At 38.2% G+C, this 20,153-nt stretch overlaps 1 protein-coding gene across 1 annotated transcript in view; it reads left to right on the plus strand.

Annotated features, from left to right (window-relative positions):
• The window catches only part of LOC131060515 (uncharacterized), a 29,286-nt gene extending 9,637 nt beyond the window's left edge, over positions 1 to 19,649 (plus strand). Inside the window, exons 2-3 of the mRNA XM_057993757.2 lie at positions 182 to 451; positions 19,351 to 19,649. Coding sequence (XP_057849740.1) covers positions 182 to 451; positions 19,351 to 19,391 — 311 coding nt within the window. The 3' untranslated portion in view covers positions 19,392 to 19,649. The remainder of the gene's footprint in view (positions 1 to 181; positions 452 to 19,350) is intronic.
• The last annotated feature ends 504 nt before the right edge of the window (positions 19,650 to 20,153 follow it).

Raw genomic sequence — 20,153 nt, forward strand, 5'->3', positions numbered from 1 at the left:
CTCTGGGAATTTAATTGTTCTGGAGAAGAAGATCATAGATTTACAGCTATTTGCATTCATTTTGTGTTAAATATGAATATAGATAAATATGGTTAAATTGTGATAAATATATTTAATTTAGTTTTTCACAATTCTTTGTAGTTTTGATCCAAGTATTATATTAAATCTAGTCTTCATGCAGCTTTGACACCAGAATTGAAGCAAGCATTGGACACATTCATTTCCTCACACAAAGTAGTTCTTTTCATGAAAGGAACTAAAGATTTCCCGCAGTGTGGGTTTTCTAATACTCTTGTACAGATTTTGAACTCCTTAAATACACAGTATGAAACAGTCAACATACTTGAGAATGATTCATTGCGCCAGGGACTTAAGGAATACTCCAGCTGGCCCACATTTCCACAGCTCTATATTGATGGGCAGTTCTTTGGTGGATGCGATATCACTGTTGGTGAGTTACAGTTAACATCCTTCTAAACTTTAAAGGTATTCATGTATTATGCAGTATTTATATGAAATAGCTTCTTAATCATGATTGCACATTTATGTTTTTTCGTTGAGTTTCTTATTCTGACAGTCACAGATAACAAAATTTCTTGTTTTGGAAGTCATCCAGCTTTGAATGTTGACATTCATTTCATCCTAATAAAAAATGCAAAATAAATAGCCTGGTAAATATTGTTTTTGCATCCCTAGTAAATGCTTAGAATGTAATTATTTTTCACTTGTTGATGAAAAGGGAAGTTAGATATTTTTGTCCAGTTTTGTTGTAAACAAAGGGTTGAAATTGGTTGTTTACCGAGCTTAGAAACATTGCATTATGTAGGAAGCTACTTTAGAAGAAGCCATCTTTAGCTGCCATTTGCATAAACAAACTAAATGGGAGAAAACCTGCATAGGAAGTACAGTTGCAAAGTTTAACCAGCAAATATGTTCTTAACAGAATCTTGGTAATCTAAAAATTAATAAAATGGCACACATCACATGCTCTAGGAAAAAATTGAAAACTTAGAAGCACTTCTTCAGCAGATCAGTCAAACTTTTACAGCAACTTACGATTCTCTTTTTTATCAAATTTCAGAATCATGTGTATCCTTTGTTTTTCAAGGAATTTGTTGGAATAAAACTTTTCTCAATTGGATCCTGCACTGTGACAAGAAGTTTAGTTTAAAAAAAAGGGAGTTTAGAACTGCCGATTTGAGATTTCTAGCTTTTGGTACTTAATCACTTGTAGATGCTCTGCAGTAATTAGCAGCATTCATCAGAGGCTGCATGGTCATTTTAGTTATTCTTTTTGGAGATGGGAAAATTCCCTCAGAAGAAATGTTGGAACCACCAAACAAGTCTTATGCTGTTTTGTATTAAGTAACATATATAAATTCGACATTGGGGAAAATAAAGGTTGTTATTGCAACTTAGTTCATGAACCCATATCATATTGATTTGTGGTGCCAAGGAATCGGACTCTTCTTGCATAAAAATGATCTCCAGAGTGGATGAAATCAATCAACTGGTTTAGTGCCAATATGAAAAACATATGGCCAATTCTAACCTTAATAGTTTTTTCTGTAATTCTTTTTGGTAAGAAGTTTCAACTTGATGAAGGAATGAAAAGCAAAAAGTAGCAAAACACAAGTACAATGGCTAATCAAAATTAACTAGCTCATGTGCCTAACCTCAACTAGAGCACATCTAAGACTTGTTCTGCATTTTAGCATGATTCAGAGACTCTTTCTACTGTTTGTACAGGAGTTCCATCTGTGTCACAAACCCCTTACTTTTTTTTGTTTCATTATGTTCTTCTACAAGTCATTTGATTTTGATAGGGCATAATACTCTTTACAAATCTCGGTTAAATGGATTTTCTAGGTTGAGTACAAGCCTTCTCAATGTCACTGAGTTCTATGTATTTGGTTCTGCTATGTTTCATCCATTTGGTCCTCTACATTGAAAGCTTTGACAAAACCTCTGATGTCAACAATTTCTATGGACTCTTCGTCGCAACTGTTTATGGTAGTTTATATCTCAATCCAGTATTTTGGGCCAGCATTCATCCAAGAGTATTATCATGGTGCTTGAGCTTCTTTTCAACTCATTAGGATGTTGATTATGGAGTTTTGGATTTAATTTTCATCCAGAGGAGCTTCTTGTGGTGCTTTTCCAATGTTAAATTGTGAAGGTTTTTTATTCGTGAGATGTCCCTCTCCACAATTTTTATGCTCAAATATTTGACAAGGAACAACTCTTATTAAATTGATCCTTTTTTTCCTAAATGCAGCTTCCATTGGGGTTTCCTGACCTGAGCACAACCTTGCACATCAAACCATTTACAACACTGCTTGCTTTGCATCCCTTGCACACAATTTCCTTGCACATAGATGTACAAAATCCAGTATTACTTTGGACATAACCATACAAACATCAGCCTTACTAGTTCTGAACTTTGGACTCGTGGGTTCTTTCTTTGTAAGCCTCCATAGCCTCCTCCAAGCCTCTTCGAGCATTATCCCTTGCATATGCTTTATACCTTCCCACATTTCGTGTAAAAGTTTCCTCTCATCCGGCTCAAGTAACTATACCGAAATGGAAAGTGATTGTGTGCTCTACCTTTGCAACTTCATGTTGGATCGTATGCATGCAACATATTGAACATCAACATTCACTTGTTATGCTTCCATACACACATGGCACTTGGTAGACTCTATGCCACAAGAAATAGCTCTATACAATTTTGACACTTGGCACCATAGACATCCAACACATGATGGCATCTTGTGCCACATGTAATCGATACCATATGGGCTTGGCACATGATAGCATCCTATGTAGGGAAGCTATTATAGGGGAAGTGATGCACTTATTCAACTTGGAAGTCCAACACTCCAATCCAACAAGGTTGATACTCCAACCCAATCATCAAATGTTCTTATGCCCTACACATCCATCAACATTTGCACAATCTAGGCAAATTGGGAAAGACGCCTCATCCCTTTTTTATCACAAGAATTATCATTTTCAGCCTTTTTTTGTAAAGCATACTCCTATATGTTTATTCCTATGCTACCATATGAATAGAAGTAGCACTTCTACTAACGTGTCTATATTTTTAATGGTTTTTTAATTTTTTTCATCGTCTTTGACAACCTATATTGTGCTTTCAATAATTCATAAAATTTTTCAGGTGATTCTCATCACTTAGGTTGTGAATTGTCCTTTAGTTGTCTCTTAGGCACAAAACAAATCATAGGTATTAGAGCTTGAAAGTTTGCTACACCAATTGTAATTTGACACATAATTGGTACCGAGCATAAGCCTACCTTCATTATTGCAGGAATTGGCAAATTGACTAATACAATGTGAATCTTTGAGAAGGAAGCCCTCCTTATGACATCTCTTGACAATAATGAACCCCTAGTCATGGAGACTCTCATCATTAACGCCAAACTCAATAGCTGCAATAAATTCTTCATTCACTCCAAAAGGCTTTAAGAATTGGTGCACAGATCTCATGGCATGCAATAGATATCTTGTCGGTCCTATCTATGAAGGTCTTTCTCGGGCCAAGGATAGTGATAAGTGAGCCATGCAAGATCTACAACATCTATCTAAAGGGGAAGGAGAACTAGCATGGCTTTAATTTGAGCACACATGGTTCCAAGTGCTTGAACAAGCACAATTCAATGTGCCTACATTAGTCAATCCTCATGATGTGCAAACAATGACATATTTGGTAACACCCTATCATTCCTTGCAATCTTCTGATTCATCTAGTTCATTTGTTGATTTTGGGAACATACCAACGCAAATAGTGCCAAGCTGCTAAAGTGAATGGGCTATGAAGGTCGAGGCCTCAGCAAGCATGGCCAAGGCATCACAACCCTGCTCCAAATAAGGACAAATACTTCAACACTAGTCTCAAATACATCAGTGATATTGTAAAGAGGGAAGGGTTCATATTCTTGTCACCGTAGTCTAGTGCTGAATAAGCATTTGTGTTGCACCTTGCATCCAACAATTCAAGTGACTCAACTTATGTGACAAATAGTTCCTAGTTTTGCAAGTACTTTGCATGCACAATACTAACCAAACCAGAAATAATTCAAACAAAATCCAAGCATCTACCACAAAATAGTTCGAAATTAGAAAAAAAATTATGAATATCTAAACACCAGCACTAGGAATTTAGAATGAAGACACAAGAAAACTCGAAAACTATTACATACCTGCCAAAAGTGGCTGAATCGGACTCGATAAGTTTGATAATTTTGATCAATCCTACTCCGAAATGCCTGCAAACAAATGTGCAATTCTCCAATATGAGTGCTTAAATTTTTTTTTTTGAAAAATGAGGTTTTTTTTGGAGATTTTCTTATTTTAAAGCAAGCTGAGTTTGTAGTTGAGTTTGCAAGTTATTGAATGAGTTATTTGTGAGCCCTAAATGATCCACAAATATTTTCAAGTCATGTGACTATTGACAAAACAATGCATATACAATTGTATTGAATTTGCAATTGTTGGTATGAACAAAGGATGCGATGAGAGAAGAGGCTTGTCTATCTTGGTGAGAGATGTCAGCCTTATAGTATTGAAAAATGTCTAATTGTAGACAATAGTTATTCATTTAATGATATAAACTAACAAGCAAGTGTAATGGGAGTTACACAATTACATATTATTCTAATATCCTAATAATCCTCCTTAAGGACTAATATACTCATGAAATTACAAGATGTGTAGAAATGGGGAGAAATTTCTACAAGAGCAACCTTCGTGATAGTAGGCACATGATAGATATGCAAAAGAACACAATGAACATGCTTTGTTGTGGAGTTATCAATTGGTTTGCTTTTCTACCATGGTAAGGCCTTTGATTGCGTGAAGTCATCATTGTGATCACCTTCAAAATACCACTTTGGCCTTTGAAAAACAATATATGAATTGCTATGGAGGGTCAGAGATCAATTCTATATGGATTGAACCTTAGCCAAAATGGAGACACCCTCAATTTTACATTGCAAATACACTAGTGAAGAACCATCCAAAGATTGATGCATTGGAAGTTGGAACACACCATGACCTAGAAACTACTTTTGTCAATGGGGTTATAGTCTTAGCTTTTGTTTTGAATTTAGATTTATGATTGAACCATGGTTCCTCTAGTGTTGCATGCAAAATAAGATCAACAATTTTGTTCAAGCCTTTGTACAAATTTCTTCGCATAATGCCTTGTTGCCATGTCCCCACCAGTTACAAAGGATTGCAGCTTTAATAAAATTCAAGATAGCAGCCCTTAAACTTATAACCTAGGCGATTGAAATGAAGGTGGCAGCAATTCTATAAAGGAAGTCGATTAAGATTAAATTGAAGAGTTTCATGAGCAGCGATTCCTAAAAGCATTTGATAAAAAATTAAAAATCAAATCAAGAGTTTCAAGACAGCAATTAAGGATGAAGGGTTGTGTTGTGACCTAATCACACATCACTCCATTCCAAATAGGGACCCCCTATTTTTAGGTCCTCTTGGTCTTTTGGTTTTGGTTCTTTGGGTCTTTTCGCAGCTATCTCTTCGGTCTCCCCAGTTTGCAAGTGTTTTTGATGAATTCTGATAAAGTGTGCAAGTGTTTTGAGCAAATTTGACTTAGTCTGGAGCCTGTTTTGTCTATTTTAGGGTTTTGCCCTTCAGACTTATATTTGAAGTCATTTCCTTAGGGTTTTGGAAAATCTGAGCATTGCAATGAAGTCGGGACCCTTCAAGGAAGCTACCAGTGAAATTTGAGCGAATTTTGAGCACTTACTATTTTTAGTAAGTTTCATTGCATCTCGGATTGGCCTAATTTTGCCCAAAAAATCTATTTTTAGCAATTTCTATTTTTAGTAAGTTTCTATTTTTAGTAAGTGTCACCCTGTCCTGGTTTGCCCTAATTTGATATTTGGAAGTACTTACTATTTTTAGTAAGTCTATTTTTGGCAAGTCCATCTTAGGTAGTGGTCAGGACATTGAGGGTAGAGCATTCCTGAAAATTCAAGTCTAAATCCGGAAAGTTGAAAAAGGAGACAAGTGGTCTCAAAGAAACGACTAAGTGTGGAGTTCTTTCGTGAAGTGGAAAAAGCACGAAAATTGTTCTAAGGCAAGAGAAATCCACTTCAATCCAAACTTGGCATCCAAATTTGGAAAGGTGAAAAAATGGACAAGTCTAGAAAGAATTTCTGAGTTTGGCAAAATGCACTTTGAATAAATATAAGAAGCCAAAATGAAGGTCATGGAGGAAAAATAAAACTATCTAAAATCCTCCTCCATAGAGAAAATACGCCCAAACCTAGATATCTAGAATGATTTGCAATGAAAGCCCTAATTTTGGATTTTTTGGATTTTCATTGTAATGGATCTAGACTCATCCCTTACAACCTTAGAAAATTTCCGGGGAGCCTTCCTTTCTGCTGGCTGATCCATCTTTTTCAACAATTCTTCTAATTCCCGGGCTAGATCAATTTCTTTTTCTGGTTCCTTCCTCAGCCTTCCTATCAACCAATCTGGAGTGGGAATGGAGTGACTATGAACTTCCACGTGTTCCTGCTCCTATGATTCTTCTTCCATTTCGCCAAGGATGACTTCCACGAAACTATCCTGACAAGTCTCTTCCTGGTGTGAGGGACTTTCTTGTCTTTGACCTCTTGGCTGATTGGGTCCGTGTGAAGCGTTAATGCTGAGTATATCTGGCGACGGAGTGTTTTCTGGAGGTGGACCTGTTGGATGTGCAAACATCTCTACTTCCTGTACACTCGAGGAACTTGCCGGTGAATGCTCCCTCTCTATCCTTGCTCTCTTTTGCAGAGGTTCTTCCTGTTGGACTTCTTGTTGAACCTCTTGTGGAACTTCTTGATAGATATCTTTCTTCCTTGCCACCCTTGGTCTCTTTGGGGCATTTTTCCCTTTATCAATCCGAACTTCCCCTCCCACCTGGGCCTGTGAAGAACCTTCGGTTGCTTCACTGTGGGAATCTAGACTTCCCATTAGCTGATATGTCAAATGAACATTTCTGTCCGCCAACTTCCTTATCTGCCGGTCAATCCAGTGCCTAGTGAATTTCAGCACTGGTCTGGCCAGGACATTCAAATCATCAATTTCGGGCTCTGACCAATCTGGCAACTGAATGGGCTGATCTTTTACTTTCTCAAATTCAGGTTGCACCAAATTTGAATCCTCCTTTACCTAATCTAGCACCTTGTAAATTTCACTTATCCTGATGGTGTCAAGGGGCAATCTGGAATGCATTTTCTTCTAGACCTCAAGGTCATCCTTGGTACCTGCCGAATAATCTTCTAAGTGAAATTTGTGTATGAATTTCATGCCAACATCCTTCCTAATGTGGCGGTAAGGATCATACTGGGCCCTGGATGTATAAAATGGCAGGCGATAGAATGCCAACTCCCTTGCTGCACTCTCAACGGCTTCCAAACCTAGGCACATTTCCATGAAGTCACCTAGGACAATTGGGAATTCAATTGATTGCTTCTTCTTCTTCTTCTTCTTTTGTAATTGATCATAAGTTGTTAACTGCCTCATGAGCTCCAACAATATGAGCTTGTCTGATGGATACCTCGACAACTTGTATGACTAGAATATATATCCTTGCATCTTGATGTAGGTGAATTTAGGAAATTGTAAGAACGTGGCTCCATACTTCTGGACCAAGGCACTTGCTTGCGGCGACACCCTTACGTGCAACTTCTTCTGCATAAGCTGTGTCAAGTACATAGTGAAGGTGTCATTCGCCAACTTGTAAGAACTAACATTGTGAAGATGCAGCTGGGGATAACACTCATGCACTTTCCGCTGTGCTGGTCCGCAACCCATGATTCCACTTGCTGGCAGACCATCAAATCCTCCCCTTCGCGCAAGCATATAGATTAGGTAGGAGCTCATGAAGAAGGACTGGGACTTTCTTTCTTTTAAGTTTTTCAGCTGTTCGTGCAAGTAATGACTAATCAATTTGGCCCAGTCAACTAGCCCATTTGCATTCATGATCTCGCCTATGTAGAAGAACATCCATGTTTCAAAGTTCACAGAATGTGAACACCCCATTACTCTGCTCAACATCTTTATCAGGTCCACATACTCCTGCTTGAACTCAAAGATAGTTAGTCTTTGGCATCTTGGAGGCATGCATCCTAGGCTTCAACAACCACTGTTTATTAATCAAGTCAACACACGTGGTAGGACCTACTTCATATACTGCTTTAGCTCCACTGCTGGTCCTGTACGTCATGGAATAGTGTGAAGGAATTCCGAAAGCCTCACCAATTAACTCTGGGGTCAATGTCGCCAGCAGCTTGCCATCTGATGTTGAAATTGTCTTCCGCTCCGGATTATAATGCTCTGCACACTCCAGAATCAAGTCTGGATACTGAATAGTAGGAGGAAAACCAACTGCCGCAACAATTCCACTCTTGACAAATTTGACAACTGTTGGTGATGGATTATGCCCTGCTGTCCCGAACATTCTAATCTTGAATGCAGCCATATTACATGTGCCCAAATTTGTATCGCTGATTTCCTCCCATCTGGAATTCATCTGGGAACGAGGAAGGAAACCTTTCATCTCTGCCTTGATCAATGCCTGCCTGGTGAGGGTAGCTGCCTTGCTTGATTCCGCCATCCTGAAAAGCACCTTGGAAATGATGAAAAAAGAAAGACTAAGTATGACCTCTCTTCACTTCTCCAATTCTTCTTTCTTGAATCCTGCACGTGAGAAATGAAATGCCTTTCCATGCTTATATAGAATCCTTCAAATCGTACTGCTAAGTAAGGAGGCATCAATTTAGCAATTGAATTTATGACGCGTCATACTTTCCCAATCATTACGCCATGCAAAAGAAACTTCCCTTGTAAGTGAGTTCGAATTTAGAAGTTTCACTTAATGCACAAAGTTATGCGTCATACTTGGAAGATTCCCTTCGCCAACTCATTTAAGATTCGCTTGATTTTCATTCTAACTTGTCTTCTTCTGCTTTTGGAGGAATTTTCACGCTTTTTCAACATCCCCTATTTTTTAGGGATCCTCCTAAAATTTAGGAGCCAGGTTCATTGGATAGAGAAATTCCTCACGATTCCGAATCTATAAAATTTTCCAAATTTTGATAAGATTCGGTGTCTAAAATTTTATCTTTTCATTCCTCCTTGACCCCTAGACTTTCATGCCTTAGACAAATTTTCAATTTTTCAGGCTTAAGCATGGAATTCACTATGTCTTGGAATTTGATCATTTTTCCATGTCTTAATCATTTAGGATTACATCTCTGTGTGCATGGGCATGGATTCCACTTGGGAAGGAAAATTCATGCTTTTCACACTTTCCATGACTACCTAGGCCTGGCGCCTTCATCATGCCTTGGGCGGAATTTTACCTAACGCAAGGAATTCACATTTTTTTCTTTCCTTCCAAGCACCCTCCAATTTGGTGCCTTCCATGGTGTTTGAGCACAATTTCACCTAGGAGAGGGAATTCAAATCTTTCTCCTTTCTCCATGACACTTCACTTTTGGTGCCTTCCTTTCATCTTGGGTGCTAATTTGCACTGAAGGAGGAATTTCTCATTTTGGAGTTCTTCCTTGACTCCCTGACTTTGGTGCCATTACCTCATCTTGGGCGCTAATTCTTGATGAAGGAGGAATTTCACATCTTTCCTTCCCTCCCCGAGCTCTCCACTTCAGCGCCCTCCTGAGGAGTAGGGTGGGATTTTGCCTTGGTCAAGGATTTTCATTCTTTTCATGCTATCCTTGCCCCCTTCCATTTGGCGCCCTCCACAGGATTTGGGTGGAATTTGACTATGGGAAAGGATTTCATCACTTGTCCTATTTTCCATGCTCATGCCATTTTAGCGCCTATCCTTGACCTAGGGCACAAATTTGCCTTAGAGGAGGAATTCAAGAGTTTTTGTGAATTCCAAGGCAACTTGATTTCAGCGCCCAACTCCATTTCATGGCGCTATTTCACCCTTGGCATGGATTCTCGCAATTTTCCATCTTTCCATGCATGCCTCATTTTGGCGCCTGTCCTTGACTTGGGGCGGATTTTGATTGTGAAGGAGGAATTCAACATTTCATGCTTCTCTCGGACTTGGATGGATTTTGAGCCTCTTCCAGATCGGGCCACCATATAAGAACTTGGGGCGATTTCCTAGACTTAGACAAATCTCTCGAGCTTTCCACTTCAGGAATGGGCTTCTAGCACTTGAGCATTTTCTGACTCTCCCTGCTTGCTTTCTGACTTTCCGGAAGTAGAAGTAGTCGCGAATGCCTAATCTTTGTCACCTTGCCCGAATGGTCCTGTCAGAACAAACTTTCCAAAAATAGAAACCTTTAAAATGTCAGCATTAGATCCCTAGACAAGACACATGAATGACTTACTATAAATAGAAACTTACTAAAAATAGTAAGTTTGATTTTAGGCAAAATAACGACATTCTGGGACTCGGTAAAATCCCTAAAAAATAGGAACTTTCTAAAAATAGAAAGTTGCTCTGTTTTGGCTCAAATTTTACTGGGAGGTTCCTTGAAGGGTCATGATTCCAGTTGTACGTTCAGTTTCTTCAAATCCCTAACATAAACCCCTAAAATCTAGGACTAAAGGCAAAAACCCTAAAATTGACAAAACAAGCCCTAGACTTCACCAAATTTGCTCAAACGAAAACCAAATTTAATCAAATTGACTCCCAAACATTCGCAAAACCGAGAGACTAACAAGACTGCCACCCAAACCCACAAAAACAAAGACCAAACGACCCAAAAAGGCCTAAAAGGTCCCTATCTGGGATGGGGTGATGTGTGATTAGGTCACAACAAGAGGGCACCAAATGAGGGTAAGGGAGGAAAATTTCTTCAAAGCAAAAAATTCCTCCACATGATGAGAATAGCACCCAAACATGGAGAAGAGCGCCAAACAAGGGTTGAGGAGGAATTATCCGCCAAAGTTTGAATTCCCGCATCAAGGTGAAAATACACTCCTAGCTAGGTTACGGCGCTGAAATGGGGTAGTGGAGGAATTTTATCCTTTATGATGAATTCCTCGTACATAGCTAAAATTCGCTGAAACATGTGCATGGGCGCCAAATGAGGGTCAAGGAGGAAAAGCAAGAATTGTCAAAATTCTTGCAGAGCATGAAATTAGCACCCAAGTTGGATCATGGTGCCAAATTGGGGTAGTGGAGGATTTTCCTCCCAAAGACATTTTTCTTGCATAAGGTGGTTTTAGCACCCAAGTTGGAGTCATGGCGCCAAACAAGGGGTGTGGAGGAATTTTTCTCTAAAGGACAAAATCCGGCACATAGTGAAATTGGCGCCCAAGATGAGGATGGAGCGCTAGAAAGGGGTGAGGGAGGAAATTTCCTTGATTTTCAAAATTCATCCTCCCAATTACAACTATGCCGAGGGACAAAATTGAGAAGAATTCATGGCTAAAGGAAAAATTTCAAGAAATTCAAAAAGTTCCTTTCGTAGGAGAAAATTTACCCAAGATGAAGAAATTCCAAGGCAAGGGAAAAATTGACCAAGAGAGAATTTCTTCTCTCCTAAATTCCAAAGCTCAAAATGGAAAAAATTCCTAAAAAATAGGAAAAGTGGATGTATTGATCAAAAATCTCTTTTAGAATAAGATGAACTCAAGAACACGAAAAAATTCTGTCAGGATAAAAATTCTCTCTACAAGAATTTTCTCTCCAAAAATCCAGATGAACAGGATTCCTACCAAAGTGGATAAAATTGTCAAAACTTCTTTTGAAGAAGGAAAATCTTTCAAAATATCTTAATGAAATCCCAAATAGAAAATTCTTCGCAATTAATGAGTTGGCGACATGCAAAGGGAATATTCCACATTTTTGACACACAACTCGAGAGTTTTTAGAAATCTCCATTTTTGAACTCCACATTGGTGGCAGGACCTGTTTGCATGGTGAGTTGTCAAGGGAAACATGACGCATTTAAAATGCAATTGCTAAGTTTAACCTCTTGCCAACTTAGCAACTTGGTAAGGAAATTCTATTTAAATAATGGATTGGAATTCATTTCTCACGCAGGTTATTTGAGAAATTTGAAGTTAGAGAGAGGTGGAGAAAAGCTAAAAGCGAGGAATTTATTTATTTCTAAGAACTTGTTCGCAGAGGTTCTATTTTTTCGGAGTTTGGAATTCACACGTTGGAATTCCTTCTTCATTGTTTTATTAAATTCCTTATGATGATATTAATATTAATTTATTTTGTTTTGTAGGAATGGCGGAATCCAGCAAGGCTGCAAGCACTTCCCAACAAGCGTAGAACAAGAACGAGATGAAAGGATTCCTTCCAGAATCAAAGATTATTTCAAAGTGGAAAGAGATCAGTTGAACCAACTTAGGGACTAATTCTGGAACAAAATCTTTGGAACAACAGGACGTGCTCCATCAATCACTTCTATCAAGTTTGTCAAGAGCGGAATTGTTTCAGCTGCTGGTTTCCCTCTAGCCGTCCAATGTTCGAAGCTGATTATGGAATCCGTGAAACACTACAATGCTGAGAGAAGAGCGATTTTGGCACCAGACAACAAGCTCCTAGCCAACTTGACAGCTGAAACAATTGGAGAGACATTTGGAATTTGGACATTCCAATCTATGACTTACAGGACCAAAAAGAGGGCGGCAATGGTATATGATGCTGGTGTGGAAAGATGTGCTGGAATAATTAACAAAGTCTCGATGTAGAAGCCAAAACTGCATGTTCCCAAGATGCCCAAGCAAATGACCAGTTTTGACTTCAAGCAAGAGTATGCTGACCTCGTGATGATGTTGAGTAGAATTATTGGATGTCCACATGCCTTCATGTTTGAAACTTGGATGTTTTTCTTCATCAGTGAGGTAATGGAAGGCAATGGAATAGTGGATTGGGCAAGATTGATCAACCACTACTTGCATGAGCAGCTGAAGAATTTGAAATAGAAGTAGACTTAGTCTTTTTATATGAGTTCACATGTTATCTATTCAGTGGCAAAAATGGGCAAATTCAATGGCTTGCCAGGAAAGGGACCCATGGGATGTGGACCGAGTCAATTGAAGGTTCATGAGTGCTATTCGCAGTTGCACTTGTACAACACTACTTTCAAATTGGCAAATGACACCTTCACAATGCACATAAGTAGGATGTTACAAGGTGGACTCCACACAAAGTTGTCGCAGGAAGCCAGAAAGCTGATACAAAAGTTCAAAGCTTGGTACATTCAGTTTCCAAAGTTTACTTATATCCGAGTCCAGGGGTTTTCCTTTCAGCTGCATAAGCTACCGAGGTATCCAACGGACAAGATGGTATTGCTAGAGCTCACCAGGTAATTGACTAGCTATGACCATATCTAGAAGAAGCTGCCAATTGAATTTCCTATTGTCTTAGGCGATTATGCAGAAATGTGTTTGACATTGACAGTGGCTAGAAAGTCTGTCGAAGAACTCTCATTTTATCACTTGACATCCCATATTGCCAGATCCTACTTTTATTTGTACAACAAAATCAGGATGGTTGCCGGAGTGAAACATAAGCATAAAATCCAACTGGAGGATTATTGGGCAAATGCTAGGGATGATCTTGAAATCAAGAAAAGGATGTTCTCCAGATTGTCCCTTGACATGATGAGACTTTGTGAGATTATTCAAGTGCCGGATCAGGTCAAGGAAGATGAGAATGTGGTTCAATTGTAATACGAAAATCTAAAGGATAGGCCTATTCAGGCTCCGGATTGGTTAGAGTTGGAAGTTGATAATTTGAATTTTTTAAGTAGGCTAGTTCTAAAATTTAGAAGGCTTTGGGTTGATCAACACATCGCGAAGTTAAAAGCAAGTAATGCTTGCTTGACCTACCAATTGATGTGAGACCTGGATTGCCATAGTGAAGCAACAGAAAGGTCATCAACTGCCCAAGCTGGAGAAGGGAAATTCCATAGGAAGGAACAAAGCAAAGAAAAGAGAAGAATGTTCCTAAGAAGTCAAGAACAAAGAAGAGAAAAGAAGTTTAGTTGGAAGGGCCACAACAGAAAAGGCCAAGGGTGGAGGAAACACAATCATCGACTAGTTCTTCCAGTGTGCAAGAAGTTGAAATGATCACACAAGAAGTTGCAAGGGGTCAGTCACATGAAAATGATAATATTGCATAGGGTTAGGATATTCTTGGCATTGGTGCCTCTCATAGACTTGTTTAGTCAAAAAATCAAGGGCAAGAACCTCTCCCAAATCCAAAACAATGGGATTAGGATGGTTTCATAGAAACTATTCTTGGAGAATTGGAGGAAGTTTCATAGGAACCAATGCACATGGAGGTTTAGAATCAGCCAACAACTGCTCCAGATTGGTTGAAGGAAAGGATGAGAAAGGAGCCAGAGGAAGAAATTGATCCTGCATAGGAATTGGAAGAACTTCTGAGCATAATAGACAAACCAGCAGAAAAGAAGGGGGCTAGGAAGTTTTCCAAAATTACAAGAGATGAGACAAGATCCAAAACACTATAGTTAGTTGTGCATAGGGTGTAAAAGGATAAAAGTGAAATTATGCTCCACGAATATGAAATCAGAGAAGTCAATTTGGGGTGCGCTTCCACGGCACAAGTGGTGGAAGCTTTCGGTGAATCTTCTTTGGCACTGAAAGAGCAAATGAAGAAGATGAAGGAAAAAAATAAGAGGTTGAAGAGCGAAAATAGGGCCTTATGTGAATATGTGCGAAGCCTAAAACATCCACTCAGAGAGGAGGATCCATTCTTTGTTCTTCCCTCTTCTCTTCCCAAATAATGCGTTGATGGTATTGAAGAAATAAGGAGGAGCTTAATATTCTAAGGAATGGGTGGAGGATGTCTTCATTGCAGCTGGAAAATTCATTGAAGACTTGGCTCAATTACAATGGAGAATTCATGCCATCCTCAGCAGGCTGGAGATTGTGGATAGTTCATGGGAGGATGTGCATATTGTGGTTCTATGTCGTCTGCACTGGAAAGGAATCTTTTGAAAGATTCAGGATCGAGTCTACATCATTGAAAGACTTAGTCAGGAAGATACAAGGAGAAGTCCTCAATGCAGTTGAGGCATTATTTGCTAGAAGGTTGACTGAGGAGGAGCTGATAGTTGACTTCTTGAAGGACAAATTGCATGAGTTCTTCTTTGTGGAATCCTTTTCCAAGAGGCATTTGGAAAATGTTTCCTTGTTTTCTAGCATGATGCAAATAACTCAGGAAGTAGCAGCAAGTTGGGAGAAAATTTTCTCCAAGTGCGAAGAGGATATTTTCCTGTTGGAATTCAAGATGGAGAATTTGCCAAGTGTTTCCGTAGGAGAATTGCAGGTTGTCATTACAAGATTCATTGCATTTTCCATTAATGAGCGAGATAATGGTCATATATTCTTGGACGAGAATCTTTTGACCACATGATGGCATAGTGGTGCATTCATTCCCGGGAATATTTGACCAAGGTGGTGGCTAATTCAATGCATGTTAGCCATCATACTTAATGAAATAAATGAAGCATCTTTTGCATGTTGGGCAAATATGGATGGAATGGAGCATTAATTGCTTAGTGGTCAGTCTTTGAGGTAGTGGTGCATTCATTGAACAATGGGCGAACTTTGCATAATGGTGCATTATTTGCATTATGGGTGCCATTTTTGGCAAAAAGTGTAATTAATGGATAATGGGCGTAGTGCATCATTAATGTATTTTCCCACTGTGGTGTCATAAACTTGGAATCTTTGGTCAAACCCTAATTAGGGTTTGCATGTTGAATCTTAGCCATTGATCGGTTTGTAATCAAGGCCGTCCATTTTTAAGCTGGAGGCCTATATAAGGGGGTTACCCCTTCATTTGTAAAAGGGGGGAGATTGCGTGAAATTGTTGCGATAAGCTATTGAAGTAATAAACAGTGATATATTGTTCTTTGATGGTGTACACTTGTCTTATTTCATAGCTTGCAGGGTTTCACTTTCCTCAGTATAGATTTTATTTCAAGCATTTAGATGAACAAGGTTGATTGCAGTGTTTTAAGGTGAAGATCGCTTGCTCATACCTTTTGTTGATAGATGATTTTTATCAATAGTGCAAGGTTGGACTAAGCTATTTTGTGTGTGCTTAATCTGAATTATCGGATGAATATTGGCCTCTGATGGTATTCATCAATGGTTTAAAATCTTTCAAACACAACCTTTGAAGATTGCACCTACTTCATGTAGTTCTCTTCTAGTGGCGAAGTGAAGTGTGGTGGATCTCATCCGAAGCATTGTTGTCTATTGAGTTCTTAGGTTAGAATAGTCTTTCTAAACCCTTCCTCATTTTAATTTCCGCATCTTTCAATTGAAAAGCCCCAAAAAGAGAAGTTATCATTGCCAAATCATCCGTGGGATTATCCTTGAAAGTTATAAACTTGTCCAAATCTTCTTCAAAGTGTGTGTAAGTCCCCTTGGATTACCAGCAACATCTACCACATGAGCCTATATCCACATAAGTCGCTAGTATGCAGTCGGAACCTTGGAGTCATCGTATGAGCTTCTTGCAATCTTATTATACATTTGACTTTGATCAAGAGAGGATAAGGTAGCTGCTGGGAAACTTTATTCTGTGTGGGGCATGGTCACAAAACGCATGTCAACAGGTTGTACTCTTTCAAAGGGCAATAATTGTGAAGGGTTGTGATCTCAACAATAAGATATAAAGGGGAGACCATTTCTTGAGAAGAGAACATCATTCAAACATTCACTCATCAATCCATCAAGAAATATCAATTAGCAAAGATCAATCAAGCAATCAGTAGTAAATCAATCAATTATTTAAGCAAAGAATCAGTCTTGAGTTTGAGGAAGTGATTTGCAAATAAGGAGGATGAAACCCCTCCCAAGTTCATAAAGAGGACTTCAGGACGAAAACCTTTATTTCTCCTTATCAAGTTTGGAGGAAAACCCAAACCTTGGTAAGCCTTGAAGGACAAAAACTCTTCGAGTGTGAACTAAGAGTTCTTAAGGACGAAAACCCTTAAATACTCTTGGCAAGTCAAGGATGAAATTGAAAACCCTTAATCTTGCCACTGCTGAGTTAAGGACAAAAGCCTATGATTCAGCAGATTCGAAAGCATTTCCAAAGAATTCAAGATATTATTGATTTTTAGAATTATGTCACAGTATATTGATTAAATATTATAAAAGCCATTATCATTTTGAGTAAGGATTATTGTTGTTTTAAATTAAAAATCACTATCAGGACTATCCTAAAAAGGGGCATTACAGTTGTGCAATTATTTTATTGTGGTTTACATCACAAACAATTCACTCTTTCCCACAAATTTAAACTAGTATGTTAGGATTTTCTATAATTTGGCTAATAGAGTAAATTTTTGTTTAAACTCAGAACATACCTAAAATTCCATTTTAAAAGTTTAATGTCATTATTGAGTGCAATTCTGTTATCACCTATGCCTTAAATTGGATGTGACTTGCCATCACCAAGTGAAATAGAATCCCTGTGATTATTATCAGCAGTAAACTTGACATACTGTCCCAAGAATCAACAACTACTTTTAGCAATGTTTGAAAAAGCCATCAATGCAAACTCCTCATCATGGTCTTCCTAGTAGTATCTGCCACAGTAGCTTCATTTTGTTGCTTGAGGGATAAATTATACTGTCTTTTTCTAGAATCATTTTGAACATGCCCAAATTTCTAGCAATAGGATCATTGTACCTTTCTCCTTGGTTGTGGAGTGGAAGAAAGAGAACAATGGTTTGTACTTTGTAGTATGAGATCCTGCAACAAATACACTTTCTGAACTCCGAAAAGAAACTTAACTTATTTACTCTTGTTGTCATTTCTTTTTAACAAATATGAACCAATCTTGTCAAAGGTCAAAGTCTAGCTTTTCACCAATACATTTAAAAACTCCACAAGAGTCCACACGAGGGACTATTTTCATCTTTGAAACCTAATTCTCAAAATCTAAAAATTGAGGGGAGTCACACCATGAATTACCTCCATACATTGGACAGAATGGTGCAGAATGATGCAGAATGCCTTCAACCTCAAATAGAATTTTTGCAGGTCAAGCACCTGATGGTTGGCTGCTAGCAATTCCTTGTTAAACACACAACTCTTGCATAGAAGTTTAGTTGGCTGCTGTAAACCAGCTCTGGTTGAAGAAGGTGCCATCACTGACAAAAGAGGTTTCTGTAGGAGTAAGAAGCTCCTGACCCAGCACCACGCTTGAACATTAAAGACACTTGCCTCTAAATTTTGCAGGAATTCCTCTAGAACAGAAGATTTAGTGTGCATCCTATTCCTTTCATCCCCAAAACATATTTCACTATATTCTGGCCACCAAGGGCCAGAAAATTAAATACATTCTTCAGACAACTATCCAACAACCAAATCATGAGCAAAGAGAGGTAGAAAAACACAAGACAGATTACCATAAGAGAAGAGGGAGCTGGCTTAAAGGGGTCTACTGCCAAATACAAAATGACACTTTAAGCTAGCCACCATGAAATAACTGCCAAAATGATGATTCGATGTGAGAAGCAAGGCATCTTGAGATGATCGAAATAAGGGGAAAAATCATTTATTGTGAATGTTATTCTAGGGGTCCACCCAAACTACAAACCCAACAGCTGACAAGGGTGCTCACGGAGGTGATCTATCTTAAGTAAGAGATCCCAAACCATTCCAAGGATCCACATTGTCTGTCACCAGGTAGGTGAAAGGAGAGAGGTCAACATTTGAATTAGCTACAAATCTGCTGCCTTATTATACTCTCCAAAGTAGTGGTTGAAGTATACATCATCAAAATTTTTGTAAACAGTTGGAATGTCATCCAAAAATGACTTCACCCTCCAATTTGATTATTTTGAACATTCATTGAAGGGACACCTTCCACTATCAGTTTCTTACAACCCAAATCTTTAGCCAGATGAAGACCTTCCACCACTGCTACCTATTATGCCTCATTATTGGTATGGACACCCAAAAAGAAGGAACTGCCTTTAACAGATCTCCTAAGGTCCTCCCTCAAAATAATTTTAGTGTCTGCTGTACCTGGATTCCTCTTGGAGGCCCAATCAAAATGAAGTTCAAGGAAACCAACAGGAGGTTTACTCGAAGAAGCCTAATTTTCTAACAAACAACTTATCTCTAAGCCCTTTAATGGGGGTTATTACAGTGGCATTTTCTATTTGTATTTTCCATTGGGAATAATTCTTTTCAGAAAATCTGTATTTTAAAGAAAGGATTCAAATTTTAAAGATTCTGTTTTTTACCAGGTTTGTATAAGTTTCTCTTTTCGTATGCTAGTTCTCAAGGTCTAATTCTTTGTTTTTGAAACAGAGGCATACAAGAACGGAGAATTGGAAGAGTTATTCAAGTGAAATCTTCTGGATATCTGGAAGCTTCAAGTCACTTGTATTTCATAAACATTGCTGCATTTTCACATTCCTATTAGGTTATAGGATTATCAGTTAGATTCCCCTTTAACAACTGATAATCTTTTAACAAGGATATAATTTATCTACAGTATTCTTTAATAAATGTTGTATACATATGAAATGAGTCTTTATGTAGAATAAAACTTGTTATATCAAGGATTTGCATATACCGATTCAAGTGGAATTCTGAATTTTACTGTTCTTCCTTTTTATAAGTACAATTTACGGTTTCTTCTCTTAAGAATCCTGATAACGCAGATGTAATACTACTTAGCTTTTATATGTTTCTAGATAATATGTGCTTTAACTCCCTTAATCCTGCTCTCATCTGAATTTCATAGTTTGGGTTTGCCATTGCATAAGGATGGGCATTTATAAGATCTTTTTAGGTTGTCATTTGTTTCATCTTCACCACCTGACAGCCCTATGGATAAGTTATTTGATATATCAATTAAGCCCAATGACAGATTAAATAGCATGTTTGCAGCATAACAGAAAAATTGTTCCTGAAAATAAATCGGCAAACCAAAAATATTATAATTTTTTTTTAAGAAGTCAAAATTTAGTTGGAAAAAAATTGGGTTTTCAAGAACTGCAGAAAACTACAGAAAAAAGAGAAAAACTGCTGTTTTTTAAATTTAAAGGCATTTAATTGTATAGAGAGAATGAATTTACCCCATGAATTTTAGAATATAGATTTTTATG

Source organism: Cryptomeria japonica, chromosome 2 (genome assembly GCF_030272615.1).
Source record: "Cryptomeria japonica chromosome 2, Sugi_1.0, whole genome shotgun sequence".
Classification (NCBI taxonomy): Eukaryota; Viridiplantae; Streptophyta; class Pinopsida; order Cupressales; family Cupressaceae; genus Cryptomeria; species Cryptomeria japonica.